Genomic DNA, 15,686 nt, shown 5'->3' with positions numbered 1-15,686 from the left:
GAGTCCAGGGGGAGAAAGAGGCAGATGTTCTGTCCTTTGCTTCCCCAATAGCCCGGCGGCGAATACTGATAGCATGGAGGGACTCAAAACCCCCGATAACCGAACTATGGCTTTCGGACATGTCAAGTTTTCTGGGGATGGAAAAAAAATCAAGTTCGCCTTGAGGGGATCTGTACTGGGGTTCGCCCGAAGGTGGCAACCATTCACCGAATTCTCGCGGGAGAGTGAACGTCAGCAGGGGGAGGGGGGGTGGAGATTAGAGTAGAGTAGGAGGGATAAATAGGCAGGTAGTGTCTAGGGGAGAGGAGCGGGCATGTGCAGTATGATTTGATTGAAATATTGGTTTTCCGTTGATGTTTGCATATTTCTATAATCTGTAACTATTTACAATGCCAAAAATTACCTCAATAAAATTGTTTGTTAAAAAAAAGAGACCGTTATGGTTATATTGGTTCAGAAGCGTGCGAGGGGATCTCATAGACATAGAATTTACAGTGCAGAAGGAAGCCATTCCCCATCGTCCCCACCTTTGCCACCCCGGGGATTCGATGGGACCAAATGTGATGGAATGGCGAGCTCGCATGCAGGGATCACCCAGGTGAACGGTGAAAATGCGACCGTGGGCAGGAGTCAGATGCTGTCTTACAGTGCGGAACATCAGAGCTCATCCAGAGTGGGTTGTCATTGCCCCCAATCCCATGGGGCAGATCTACTGTTGCTGCCAAGCCCGGGCTCGCACCTAATAATGATGCAGGTAGGTATCACGGAGGGGGTTGAAGGTGGGGGAGGGTGGAGGTGGGATGTGGTATCTGTGCCACTTAGAACCTGGAGGTGATTAGAACGCCTCGTGTGCCTTGATCGTGGTGCACATGTTGTGCTGCGGCCTCCCGTGCCTGCCAGCATCCATGTCCTGGCCATCCTTGCCCTCCCCCACAACCTCCTCGTCGGACGAGGACAGGTGTTCATCCTCCTCCAGCACGCCACCCCTCTGCTGCGCGATATTGTGGAGGACGCAGAAGGCCGCCACGATATGCATGACCCTCCCAGCGCTATACTGGAGGGCCCCTCCAAAGTGGTCCAGGCATCTGAACCGCATCTTCAGGATGCTGAAGCACTGCTCAGTCACGCCCTGGTCGCTGCATGGGCGTCGTTGTAGCAGGTCTCCACGTCTGTCTGTAGCCTCCAGATAGGTGTCATAAACCATGACCGCAGTGGATAACCCCTGTCGTCCAGGAGACAATTGCCCAGCCTGGGGTGCGCCTTGAAGAAGCCAGGAACTGCTGAGTGTGCCATGATGAAGGTGTCGTGCACACTGCCTGGGTATCGGGCTCAGACATACATGACACGCAGCTGATGGTCGCACACCAGCACGTTCACATTTATGGTTGTATTTCAATATCCATTGTCTGCAGGGGATGAAAGGCAAACACATTAGCACAGTGCGTACCCCCGAGTCGAGAGTTACAAGTTAGCTAGAAAGGACCTAAAGAGAGAGCCAAGAAGAGCCAGGAGGGGACATGAGAAGTCTTTGGCAGGTAGGATCAAAGATAACTCTAAAGCTTTCTATAGATATGTCAGGAATAAAAGAATGACTCGGGTAAGAGTAGGGCCAGTCAAGGACAGTAGTGGGAAGTTGTGCGTGGAGTCCGAGGAGATAGGAGAGGTGCTAAATGAATATTTTTCACCAGTATTCACACAGGAAAAAGACAATGTTGTCGAGGAGAATGCTGAGATTCAGGCTACTCGACTAGAAGGGCTTGAGGTTCATAAGGAGGAGGTGTTAGCAATTCTGGAAAGTGTGAAAATAGATAAGTCACCTGGGCCGGATGGGATTTATCCTAGGATTCTCTGGGAAGCTAGGGAGGAGATTGCTGAGCCTTGATCTTTAAGTCATCGTTGTCTACAGGAATAGTGCCAGAAGACTGGAGGATAGCTAATGTTGTCCCCTTGTCCAAGAAGGGGAGTAGAGACAACCCTGGTAACTATAGACCAATGAGCCTTACGGGCAGCACACTAGCATTGTGGATAGCACAATTGCTTCACAGCTCCAGGGTCCCAGGTTCGATTCCGGCTTGGGTCACTGTCTGTGCGGAGTCTGCACATCCTCCCCATTTGTGCGTGGGTTTCCTCCGGGTGCCCCGGTTTCCTCCCACAGTCCAAAGATGTGCATGTTAGGTGGATTGGCCATGATAAATTGCCCTTAGTGTCCAAAATTGCCCTTAGTGTTGGGTGGGGTTACTGGGTTATGGGGATAGGGTGGAGGTGTTGACCTTTGGTAGGGTGCTCTGTCCAAGAGCTGGTGCAGACTCGATGGGCCGAATGGCCTCCTTCTGCACTAAATTCTATGATTCTGTTGTGGGAAAAATCTTGGAACGGTTTATAAGAGATAGGATGTATAATCATCTGGAAAGGAATAATTTGATTAGAGATAGTCAACATGGTTTTGTGAAGGGTAGGTCGTGCCTCACAAACCTTATAGAGTTTTTTAAGAAGGTGACCAAACAGGTGGATGAGGGTAAAGCAGTTGATGTGGTGTATATGGATTTCAGTAAAGCGTTTGATAAGGTTCCCCACGGTAGGCTACTGCAGAAAATACGGAGGCATGGGATTCAGGGTGATTTAGCAGTTTGGATCAGAAATTGGCTAGCTGGAAGAAGACAAAGGGTGGTGGTTAATGGGAAATGTTCAGACTGGAGCCCAGTTACTAGTGGTGTACCACAAGGATCTGTTTTGGGGCCACTGCTGTTTGTCATTTTTATAAATGACCTGGAGGAGGGCGTAGAAGGATGGGTGAGTAAATTTGCAGATGACACTAAAGTTGGTGGAGTTGTGGACAGTGCGGAAGGATGTTACAAGTTACAGAGGGACATAGATAAGCTGCAGCGCTGGGCTGAGAGGTGGCAAATGGAGTTCAATGCAGAAATGTGTGAGGTGATTCATTTTGGAAGGAGTAACAGGAAGGCAGAGTATTGGGCTAATGGTAAGATTCTTGGCAGTGTGGATGAGCAGAGAGATCTCGGTGTCCATGTACATAGATCCCTGAAAGTTGCCACCCAGGTTGAGAGGGTTGTTAAGAAGGCATACGGTGTGTTAGCTTTTATTGGTAGAGGGATTGAGTTTCGGAGCCATGAGGTCATGTTGCAGCTGTACAACACTCTGGTGCAGCCGCATTTGGAGTGTTGCGTGCAATTCTGGTCGCCGCTTTATAGGAAGGATGTGGAAGCATTGGAAAGGATGCAGAGGAGATTTACCAGAATGTTGCCTGGTATGGAGGGAAGATCTTATGAGGAAAGGCTGACGGACTTGAGGCTGTTTTCGTTGGAGAGAAGAAGGTTAAGAGGTGACTTAATTGAGGCATACAAGATGATCAGAGGATTGGATAGGGTGGACTGTGAGAGCCTTTTTCCTCGGATGGTGATGTCTAGCACGAGGGGACATACCTTTAAATTGAGGGGAGATAGATATAAGACAGATATCAGAGGTAGGTTCTTTACTCGGAGAGTAATAAGGGCGTGGAATGCCCTGCCTGCAACAGTAGTGGACTCGCCAACACGAAGGACATTGAAATGGTCTTTGGATAGACATATGGACAATAAGGGAATAGTGTAGATGGGATTTAGAGTGGTTTCACAGGTCGGCACAACATCGAGGGCCGAAGGGCCTGTACTGCGCTGTTATGTTCTATGAGTCCAACCAGTTCCAACAGGCTACATGGCAGCCCCGGATGGCACTGCGGACGACGCCCCCACATGTTCCGAACCGGGCGCCCGCCACAATTTCTGCGTCAAGACCAATTCTCCACCCAATCACCTTTCCCGTTTTTGGTGTCGGCCACAGGAGGATCCCGCCCTGTATGTTTCCAAGAAGATGTTAGATTTGGCATTTGAGGCTAAATGGTTCAAAGGATATGGGGGGAAAGTGGGAACAGGTTACTAAGTTGGATGATCCGCCATGATCATAATGAATGGTGGAGCAGGCTCGAAGGGCCGAATGGCCTCCTCCTGCTCCTATTTTTATGTTTCTATCTGCACTCCACCTTTGAGAACCCACTTGCCACCCTTTATTGGATGTGAACCTGTTCTCTGCCCTAATTGGCCAGTTCAGCGGAAATCTCTGCTGGGTGACTGTTCCCATACAGTGTGGGGTTGTCATCCCAATATGACCCCCAAACCTTGATCCAAATAGTAAAATCCAGCCAATTTCTCTAACCTCCCACAATCTATGAAGATCCATGTACTCCATGCTGCTCTTGTAGCATCAATCAGCATGGCCGGGACCCTAGATCTCTCCATTTCTCTTCCTTAAGATGCCCCCTTAAAATCTATCTCTGTGTATTGAAACGTTTAGCCACCTGTCTTAATATCTCTTCATGTTATACAGTGTTGGATTTTGTTTGCTTACGCTGCCCTGAAACAACTTGGAGCTTTTTACAATGTTAAGGGTGCTACATAAATACAAGTTATAGGGGCAGCACGGTAGCCTTGTGGATAGCACAATTGCTTCACAGCTCCAGGGTCCCAGGTTCGATTCTGGCTTGGGTCACTGTCTGTGCGGAGTCTGCACATCCTCCCCGTGTGTGCGTGGGTTTCCTCCGGGTGCTCCGGTTTCCTCCCACAGTCCAAAGATGTGCGGGTTAAGTGGATTGGCCATGATAAATTGCCCTTAGTGTCCAAAATTGCCCTTAGTGTTGGGTGGGGTTACTGGGTTATGGGGATAGGGTGGCGGTGTTGACCTTGGGTAGGGTGCTCTTTCCAAGAGCCGGTGCAGACTCGATGGGCTGAATGGCCTCCTTCTGCATTGTAAATTCTATGATAATCTATGAAGTTACTGTTCTAATGCGGTGCTTATTTTTCCAGGTTGATATCATAAACAGCCTGTTCACTAATGGTGCTAATAATCCTCCGGTGGCCAAGAATCAACCTCCTGTTGCTGGGGCCATCCACTGGGAACGCTCTCTCTTTCACCGCATTAAGCACACCATTGTTCACTTTCAAGAAATGCCTGAGATGTTGGCGAGTGATCAGGGGAAAATAGTAAGTTAATTTTCTCTCTTTTGCTTGGACATTGAAAAATTGATCGTTTATTACACATCAATAAATTACAAGCACTGTTACCAACTGGATTGCAATAGTTTGTTCAAATTATCTTTGCTACAGATTTATTTCTGTTAAAGAAGCAACATTAGCATGGTGCAGATTATTTTGGGGCAGTTGTACAGAATGCTCCCAGATATGGAAAATCTTTATCTGCTGCACTGTTAAATAATCGTGACAGTAAAAGCTTTGCACAGGTGAAGGGGACACAGCCTGAGAGAGTGAGACACAGCCAGAGTGGGAATTGGAACTTAGTAATTGGGGCAGTGTGGTAATTCGGCACGGAGTGAGAGGAGGTGCTGTTTCCCTTTTTGTTCTGTTTCCTTCGTTTGGCTTTGTAACTGGTAATCAGCAGGGAGAGATCCAGAGTGCATTCCGGGAAACAGGGAAAAACCAGGGAGCACCCTGGGAAGGTAGGTGATATAAAATCTTACCCCCAGGTTCCAGCTGCCTTAATTTCCGATAGTGGGAGAGAGAGAGAGACGCCAGGGATATTCTGCTATTCTGAGTGATCCGACTGGGTGGGTGGGGGGGATGGGGGGGGACTGAACAGCGACGTCACAGGAAAGCTATGACCTGATTGGCTGATAGGGAATCAACATTGTTAAACTAATTAAAGATAATTAATTATTTATTTAATCATAATTTAGAGGGGTATCTAAGTCAGAGATCGGAGAGTACTGTATTTAGCATTTACACTTACAGTAGGAATCTAGTGCTAGGATAATCCAGGGAACTACAGGCCGGTGAGCCTTACTTCAGTGGTAGGGAAATTACTGGAGAGAATTCTTCGAGTCAGGATCTACTCCAATTTGGAAGCAAATGGACGTATTAGCGAGAGGCAGCATGGTTTTGTGAAGGGGCGGTCATGTCTCACTAACTTGATAGAGCTTTTCGAGGAGGTCACAAAGATGATTGATGCAGGTAGGGCAGTGGATGTTGTCAATATGGACTTCAGTAAGGCCTTTGACAAGGTCCCTCATGGTTCCCAACACACTCCGCACCGTGTTCCCCCCTTTATCCCTAACTCTCCCAATCTCCCTTGCCGCCTCCCGCTTCCGAAGCTGGTGTGCCAACATCAGGCTAGCCTTCTCCCTGTACTCATACACCGCCCCTTGCGCCTTCCTCCACTGCACCTCTGCCTTCTTGGTAGTCAACAGGTTGAACTCAGCTTGGAGGCTTTGTCGCTCCTCGAGTAGTCCCTCCTCAGGGACATCTGCATACCTCCTATCTACCTTTAAAATCTCCCCCACCAACCTCTCCCTCTCTCTCCTCTCCTTCCCCTCCTTGTGGGCCCTAGTGGAGATTAGCTCTCCCCTAATCACCGTCTTCAGCGCCTCCCAGACCACCCCTACCTGCACCTCCCCATTATCGTTAGCCTCTCGGTATCTTTCAATGCACCCCCGGATGCGCCCGCTCACCACCTCATCTGCCAGCAAGCCCATCTCCAGGTGCCACAGCGGGCGCTGGTCCCTCTCCTCCCCTAGCTCCAGTTCCACCCAGTGCGGGGCATGGTCTGAGATGGCTGTGGCCGAATACTCCGTGTCCTCCACCCTCGGGATCAGCGCCCTGCTCAAAACGAAAAAGTCAATCCGGGAGTAGGCTTTATGGACGTGGGAAAAGAAAGAGAATTCCCTGGCCCCCCGCCTAACAAACCTCCATGGGTCTACTCCTCCCATCTGGTCCATAAACCCACTCAACACCTTGGCCGCCGCCGGCCTCTTACCCGTCCTGGACCTAGAGCGGTCCAATGCTGGATCCAATACCGTATTAAATTCCCCCCCATTATCAAGCTCCCTGCCTCCAGGTCCGGAATCCGGCCCAACATGCGCCGGATAATTCCGGCATCGTCCCAATTCGGGGCATATACATTCACCAAGACCACCCGCACCCCCTGCAGCTTACCACTCACCATCACGTACCTACCTCCATTGTCTGCTACGATGCTCAGCGCCTCAAACGACACCCACTTCCCCACCAAAATCGCCAACACTCAATTCTTTGCGTCCAACCCCGAGTGGAAAACCTGCCCTACCCACCCCTTTCTCAGCCTAACCTGGTCTGCCACCCTCAAATGCGTCTCCTGGAGCATGATCACATCTGCCTTCAGTACCTTCAGGTGCGCAAACACACGGGCCCTCTTGACCGGCCCGTTCAGGCCTCTCACATTCCAAGTTATCAGCCGGATCAGGGGGCTGCCCACCCGCCCCCCCCCGCCCCTCCCCCCCCCCGCCGATTAGCCATCTCCCTTTCTAGGCCAGCCACGTGCCCGCACTGCCCGTACTCTCCGTTCCCCCCAGCGGCAGACCCCTGCCCTGACTCTCTTTTCAGGCACCAGCTCTCCTTTGGCCAATGCAGCAGCAGCCCAGCCCCCCCCCCCCCCCCCCCCCCCCCACCCCGCCCCAAGCTAGGTCCCCCCCTAGCTGCGTTGCTCCCCCCATAGCACTCCCATAAGTCAGCTGACTCCTGCTGACCCCGGCCGCTCCCACCACTCCATCGACCCCCCCCCCCCCCCCCCCCCCGGTGTGAGAATCTCCCCACCCCCTCCTGTCCATCAGCGGGCGCTCCTCTCCAGTACCACCCCTACCCCTGTCCCGCCCCCTTCCTTCCCTTTCCACCAAGCCGCCCCCGCCCCCTCTGCGCAGCTCCCTTTCGCGGCCTGATCCCAGCTCCCTTACCTCGGGCCTCCCCTCTCCCCTCACCCTCCAATGGGGCCCCCTCTTCCAACCACTGACACCCTCTCACCAAACCCCCACTACGAACCATTTCACCCTACCGCACCCAGCACCCAAAAAGAAAACAGTACCAAACAGAACAGAACATCCCCCCCCAAAACACAACAATCACATCAATCCCCTCCCCACATCCCCTCGCAACCGACCCTCAATCCGAGTCCAACTTTTCGGCCTGGATAAAGGTCCCCGCCTCCTCCGGCGTCTCGAAGTAGTGGTGGGGGTCCTTGAAAGTGACCCACAGTCGCGCCGGCTGCAACATTCCAAATTTCACCCCCTTCCGATGCAGAGCCGCCTAAGCCCGATTGTACCCGGCCCTCTTCTTGGCCACCTCCGCGCTCCAGTCCTGGTATATCCGGACCTCTGCATTCTCCCACCTGCTGCTCCACTCCTTCTTTGCCCACCTTAGGACACACTCCCTGTCCATGAAGCGGTGGAACCGCACCAGCACCGCCCGCGGCGGTTTGTTGGGCTTGGGCCTCCTCGCCAGGACCCGGTGGGCCCCCTTCAGCTCCAGGGGCCCCGGGAAGGCCCCCGCGCCCATCAAAGTGTTAAGCATCGTGACCACGTACGCTCCAACATCCGACCCCTCCACTCCCTCCGGGAGACCCAGAATCCGCAGGTTCTTCCTCCTCGACCGATTCTCCATGTCCTCGAAACTTCTCCTGCCACTTCTTATGCATCGCCTCGTGCGCCTCTACTTTCACCGCCAGGCCCAAGATCTCGTCCTCGTTCTCCGAGGCCTTTTGCCGCACCTCCCGGATCGCCGCCCCTTGAGCCTTCTGGGTCTCGAGCAGCTTGTCTATCGAAGCCTTCATCGGCTCCTGCTGTTCCTGCAACCACTGCGCCCACGCTGCCTGGTCTCCACCTGCCGCCATCTTGGCTTTCCTCCCTCGCACTTTTCGCTGCTCCAAAACTACTTTTTGCACCGCTCCACTCCTGGTCCAATCCATACAGTGCCGGGGAAATGTTATTGTCACTTTCCCACACTGGGAACCATCGGACTAATGCCGCTGGGGGCCCTAAAAATAGCCCAAAAGTCAGTTTCTGATGGGAGCTGCTGAACGTGCGACTTAGCTCCGCATAGCTGCAACCGGAAGTCAAACCCTCAAGAGTATTGAAAGTCAAAGAGATCTTGGTGTACAGGTCCAATGGTCACTGAAAGGGGCTACACAGGTGGAGAAGGTAGTCAAGAAGGCATACGGCATGCTTGCCTTCATTGGCCGGGGCATTGAGTATAAGAATTGGCAAGTCATGTTGCAGCTGTATAGAACCTTAGTTAGGCCACACTTGGAGTATAGTGTTCAATTCTGGTCGCCACACTACCAGAAGGATGTGGAGGCTTTAGAGAGGGTGCAGAAGAGATTTACCAGAATGTTGCCTGGTATGGAGGGCATTAGCTATGAGGAACGGTTGAATAAACTCGGTTTGTTCTCACTGGAACGAAGGAGGTTGAGGGGCGACCTGATAGAGGTATACAAAATTATGAGGGGCATAGACAGAGTGGATAGTCAGAGGCTTTTCCCCAGGGTAGAGGGGTCAATTACTAGGGGGCATAGGTTTAAGGTGAGAGAGGCAAGGTTTAGAGTAGATGTACGAGGCAAGTTTTTTACGCAGAGGGTAGTGGTTGCCTGGAACTCGCTGCCGGAGGAGGTGGTGGAAGCAGGGACGATAGTGACGTTTAAGGGGCATCTTGACAAATACATGAATAGGATGGGAATAGAGGGGTATGGACCCCGGAGGTGTAGAAGATTTTAGTTTAGTCGGGCAGCATGGTCGACACGGGCTTGAAGGGCCGAAGGGCCTGTTCCTGTGCTGTACTTTTCTTTGTTCTAAAAGCCTCTTTCGAAACATTATTATCAACCTTGAGATTTTAGTTCATAATGTTCATGTACAAATGTTTGACAAGTTCATACTACTGAATGAATTTAATCTTTATTAGTGTCACAAGTAGGCTTACATTATCACTGCAATGAAGTTACTGTGAAAAGCCCCTAGTCGCCTGTTCGATTTCACAGAGGGAGAATTCAGAATGTCCAATTCATCTAACAGCATGTCTTTCGGGAATTTGTGGGAGGAAACCGGAGCACCCGGAGGAAACCCACGCAGACACGGGGAGAACGTGCAGACTCCACACAGACAGTGACCCAAGCCGTGAATCGAACGTGGGCTCCTGGAATTGTGAAGCAACAGTGCTAACCACTGTGCTGCCCATATTGTTGGAACTGTGGGCTAGGAGTCCGGGTCCTGTTGGCGATCAGCCAACTGGTCCCAGCAGTACAGCCCCCAGTTTCCCCAGTGTCCGACGATACTGAACCCACCTCTCCCATACCAATCTTTGAGCTGAGTGTTCATCTCTCTAATTTTATGTACCCTGTGCCAATTTGCATGTGGCTCAGAGATTATTCCCTTTGAGGTTCTGCTTCTTAATTTCGTGCCGAGCTCCTCATACTCTGTGGGTAAAACCTCTTTCCTAATTCTGCCTCGGTTGTTGGTGCAGACAAGAACCATGACCACGGGCTCCTCCCCCTCCCACTGCACGTTCCTCTCCAGCCCTCAGCAGTGCCCTGGCACCCGGCGGACAACACAGCCGCCTAGACACTTGTCCTTTGTTACAGAGAACACCGTCAATCTCCCTCACTATACTGTCCCTCCTACCACTACATTCCTTATCGCTCCCCCCACTTTAATGGCTTCCTGTACCACGGTGCCATGGTCAGTCAACAGATCCACCCTGCAGTCTCCATTCTCATACAAACACGCAGAGCGAACAAAGAAGAAAGAAAAGTACAGCACAGGAACAGGCCCTTCGGCCCTCTCATCCTGCGCCGACCATGCTGCCGTCTAACTTAAAACCTTTTACAGTTCCGGGGTCCGTATCCCTCTATTCCCATCCTATTCATGTATTTGTCAAGATGCCCCTTAAACGTCACTATCGTCCCTGCTTCCACCACCTCCTCCGGCAGCGAGTTCCAGGCACCCACTACCCTCTGTGTAAAAAAACTTGCTTCGCACATCTCCTCTAAACTTTGCCCCTCTCACCTTAAATCTATGTTCCCTAGTAATTGACTATTCCACGCTGGGAAAAAGCTGTTGGACAATTGCAAAGGCCGAGGCTGCTGTAGTCCTGCCCTCTGGACCTCTCACTCGCAGTCTTGTTTGTCGTTTCTATCTGAAATCTGTGTATTTGTAAAAGAGCCGATGTCTGACACTGACTTCTGTTGCTCCACAGACGAAAGCAAAATATCTTGAAGTGGGAAGAAGGATGAGAACATATGAAGACAAGTTGTATGAACACTGGCAAAGCGAGACTAATATAAAATTGCACCTTCTGTTAAAACAAAGCTTACTGAAAAAGATTAGTGTATCTGCCACTAGTTTGGGAAGTTCTGCTATTGCTGAATCAGTAAGCATAGAACTTTATTTGCCTCATTTTTATCAAGATTAATAGTTGAAATAAGTAAATGTACAATACATGTCCTTTGCATTTTAAAAACTGATTGTGGAAACGGAGTACAGAGAGTTAACACAATATGATTTTGTCGTTAACTTCTTTTGTTAACGTGAACCAGGGAATTCCACACATTCCTCCCTTTTCTTTCGAGATGAATGCAGTGGTTCTAAATTCCTATAGAATCCAACTCTCAGTGAAAGCTGAGCACTGAACTGACAGCGTTGCACAAGGATAGATCTGTACGTTTTGGGCAATGGGACTGTCACTCTGTGGGTTACTGCTCTGAGATTACAGTTAAGATGTATTATTAGAACAGAAAAGAGATACAGGTTGGGGACTGGTGATTCCTGGGAAAATGCCATCTAGCACCCATTTCTGCAATTCATGAGTGAGGATTGTTATGGCCGCGGCGTTTTCAGAACCCCAAAATGTATCATGGAGTTCAACCAACCTCTCCCTTTAATGGATTTGTTACTTTTCCGAGCACACGGCTTGTTCCCTAGGTGTGGGATTACAATTATGGACACGTGGGTTTTTAAACAGAAAACACTGTTTATTCCATGAACTCAACTTAACATCTCAAATAAACATTGGATCTCTTAACACCCCTTACTTCAAAGATAACTCAGAAAATATTGCAACAGTAAATAATTCCTTAAAATGTTCCTTCAAACTTCCAAGAGACTTAACACCTTTAAACAAAATCACATCAGGTTAAAGGCTTCACTATTATAAGTTTAAGTCACCCAAATGATCCAGAGATGGTCTTTTATGGCAGAGATCCAGCTCACTGCAAAACACAGACACATACCCAGCTCTTTTCCTCCAAACTGCAAAACTAAACTGCAAAATGGCTGACCTGACCTCAGCTCCACCCACTCAGTTTTCTTAAAGGTACATTGCTTAAACATCCATGTCTTAAAGGTATTCTCACATGACACCTCGCCCCAAGAAAAACAAACAAACCATCAACTTCAAGATGGTTTCATTTTTCACTTTTGCACCATCCACTAAGAAATGTACACAGTGAATATACCTTTCCGTTTTTAAAAAAAAAACAACACATGCAAACAGGCATAATAATATTGTCCATTTTTCTTTGTTCTTCTTCCTCCAACCGAAATCCTGCTCGATTGACAGTCTCTTTGAACAAAGTCTCTGCACGATCCATCCATTCTGCTACTCCTCGGCAATTCTCTTTAGAATCAGATACTTTAGTTCAATCTGACTACAGACTCCCTTGCAATTCTCCAATACAGGAGCATTGGTGATCACAGCTTTCAGGCAGTCAAATGCCTGTTGAAAGTCCGCTGTCCATTGATATTTTTTAGGTTTCTTTAGCAAGTCCATCAGTGGAGTAATCACGCTACAAAATTCTTGCACAGCTGTTCGATCAAATCCATTCATGCGAAGAAATTGCATTATTTCCCTTTGTCTTGAGGGTATCGGAAACTCCGCAAGGAAAGTGATTCGGGCTTCTCCAAATTCACTTTCGGCTAGGTTCATCACCAAACCCGCCACCTGACGTCGATCGAAGAACTCCATACGATGTTTTAAATGTTCTTTCAATGTCTGGAAGTTGTAAATAAAAGCAGATTGTCCCACTTTCTCAATGCAATCCTTCAAACGTGGGACAGGATAAGAGTCCGTTCTTGTAACTGCATTCACCTTTCAATAGTCCACGCACAACCGTTGGGTACCGTCTGGTTTAGGTACCATCACTATGGATGAGCTCCATTGGCTGCAACCCACTTCAATTATGCCATTCTTCAGCATACTCTCAATCTCTCTGTTAACCTGTGCCAATTTTAAAGGATTAAGTCTATATGGATGTTGTTTGATAGGAACAGCATTTCCCACATCTACATCATGTATAGCCATTTTAGAACATAGAACATTACAGCGCAGTACAGGCCCTTCGGCCCTCGATGTTGCGCCGACCTGTGAAACCACTCTAAAGTCCATCTACGCTATTCCCTTATCGTTCATATGTCTATCCAATGACCATTTGAATGCCCTTAGTGTTGGCGAGTCCACTACTGTTGCAGGCAGGGCATTCCACGCCCTTACTACTCGCTGAGTAAAGAACCTACCTCTGACATCTGTCTTATATCTATCTCCCCTCAATTTAAAGGTATGTCCCCTCGTGCTAGACATCACCATCCGAGGAAAAAGGCTCTCACTGTCCACCCTATCCAATCCTCTGATCATGTTGTATGCCTCCATTAAGTCACCTCTTAACTTTCTTCTCTCTAACAAAAAAAGCCTCAAGTCTCTCAGCCTTTCCTCATAAGATCTTCCCTCCATACCAGGCAACATTCTGGTAAGTCTCCTCTGCATCCTTTCCAATGCTTCCACATCTTTCCTATAATGCGGCAACCAGAATTGCACGCAATACTCCAAATGCGGCCGCACCAGAGTTTTGTACAGCTGCAACATGACCTCATGGCTCCGAAACTCAATCCCTCTACCAATAAAAGCTAACTCACCGTATGCCTTCTTAACAACCCTCTCAACCTGGGTGGCAACTTTCAGAGATCTATGTACATGGACACCAAGATCTGTCTGCCCATCCACACTGCCAAGAATCTTACCATTAGCCCAGTACTCTGTCTTCCTGTTATTCCTTCCAAAATGAATCACCTCACACTTTTCTGCATTAAACTCCATTTGCCACCTCTCAGCCCAGCGCTGCAGCTTATCTATGTCCCTCTGTAACTTGTAACATCCTTCCGCACTGTCCACAACTCCACCGACTTTAGTGTCATCTGCAAATTTACTCACCCATCCTTCAACGCCCTCCTCCAGGTCATTTATAAAAATGACAAACAGCAGTAGCCCCAAAACAGATCCTTGTGGCACACCACTAGTAACTGGACTCCAGTCTGAACATTTCCCATCAACCACCACCCTTTGTCTTCTTCCAGCTAGCCAATTTCTGATCCAAACTGCTAAATCACCCTGAATCCCATGCCTCTGTATTTTCTGCAGTAGCCTACCGTGGGGAACCTTATCAAACACCTAACTGAAATCCATATACACCACATCAACTGCTTTACCCTCATCCACCTGTTTGGTCACCTTCTCAAAGAACTCAATAAGGTTTGTGAGGCACGACCTACCCTTCACAAAACCGTGTTGACTATCTCTAATCAAATTATTCCTTTCCAGATGATTATACATCCTATCTCTTATAAACCTTTCCAAGATTTTGCCCACAACAGAAGTAAGGCTCACTGGTCTATAGTTACCGGGGTTGTCTCTACTCCCCTTCTTGAACAAGGGGACAACATTTGCTATCCTCCAGTCTTCTGGCACTATTCCTGTACAGTACGAAGTCTTACAACACCAGGTTAAAGTCCAACAGGTTTGTTTCGATGTCACTAGCTTTCAGAGCGCTGCTTCTTCCTCAGGTGAATTCACCTGAGGAAGAAGCAGCGCTCTGAAAGCTAGTGACATCGAAACAAACCTGTTGGACTTTAACCTGGTGTTGTAAGACTTCGTACTGTGTTCACCCCAGTCCAACACCGGCATCTCCACATCATCACTATTCCTGTAGACAAAGATGACTTAAAGATCAAAGCCAAAGGCTCAGCAATCTCCTCCCCGGCTTCCCAGAGAATCCTAGGATAAATCCCATCCGGCCCAGGGGACTTATCTATTTTCACACTTTTCAGAATTGCTAACACCTCCTTATGAACCTCAAGCCCTTCTAGTCTAGTAGCCTGAATCTCAGTATTCTCCTCGACAACATTGTCTTTTTCCTGTGTGAATACTGACGAAAAATATTCATTTAGCACCTCTCCTATCTCCGCGGACTCCAAGCACAACTTCCCACTACTGTCCTTGACTGGCCCTACTCTTACCCTAGTCATTCTTTTATTCCTGACATATCTCTGGAAAGCTTTAGGGTTATCCTTGATCCTACCTGCCAAAGACTTCTCATGTCCCCTCCTGGCTCTTCTTAGTTCTCTCTTTAAGTCCTTCCTAGCTAACTTGTAACTCTCGAGCGCCCTAACTGAACCTTCATGTCTCATCTTTACATAAGCCTCCTTCTTCCTCTTGACAAGTGTTTCGACTGCTTTAGTAAACCACGGTTCCCTTGCTCGACCACTTCCTCCCTGCCTGACAGGTACATACTTATCAAGGACACGCAGTAGCTGTTCCTTGAACAAGCTCCACATTTCCATTGTGCCCATCCCCTGCAGTTTTCCTCTCCATCCGATGCATCCTAAGTCTTGCCTCATCGCATTATAATTGCCTTTCCCCCAGATATAACTCTTGCCCTGTGGTACATACCTATCCCTTTCCATCACTAAAGTAATCGTAATCGAATTGTGGTCACTATCACCAAAGTGCTCACCTACCTCCAAATCTAACACCTGTCCTGGTTCACTACCCAGTACC

General features: G+C 49.0%; 1 protein-coding gene across 4 annotated transcripts in view; it reads left to right on the top strand.

Annotated features, from left to right (window-relative positions):
* Positions 1-15,686, top strand: part of dnah10 (dynein axonemal heavy chain 10) — a 704,002-nt gene that overhangs the window by 128,876 nt on the left and 559,440 nt on the right. For all 4 annotated transcript variants that reach the window (XM_072511049.1, XM_072511141.1, XM_072510964.1 and 1 more), the window contains exons 13-14: positions 4,857-5,033; positions 11,058-11,231. In XM_072511049.1, coding sequence (XP_072367150.1) covers positions 4,857-5,033; positions 11,058-11,231 — 351 coding nt within the window. The remainder of the gene's footprint in view (positions 1-4,856; positions 5,034-11,057; positions 11,232-15,686) is intronic.

This window comes from Scyliorhinus torazame, chromosome 1 (genome assembly GCF_047496885.1).
Source record: "Scyliorhinus torazame isolate Kashiwa2021f chromosome 1, sScyTor2.1, whole genome shotgun sequence".
NCBI classification, from domain to species: domain Eukaryota; kingdom Metazoa; phylum Chordata; class Chondrichthyes; order Carcharhiniformes; family Scyliorhinidae; genus Scyliorhinus; species Scyliorhinus torazame.
Note: the sequence above shows the minus strand (reverse complement) of the source record. Positions and strands in the feature narration are given on the sequence as shown.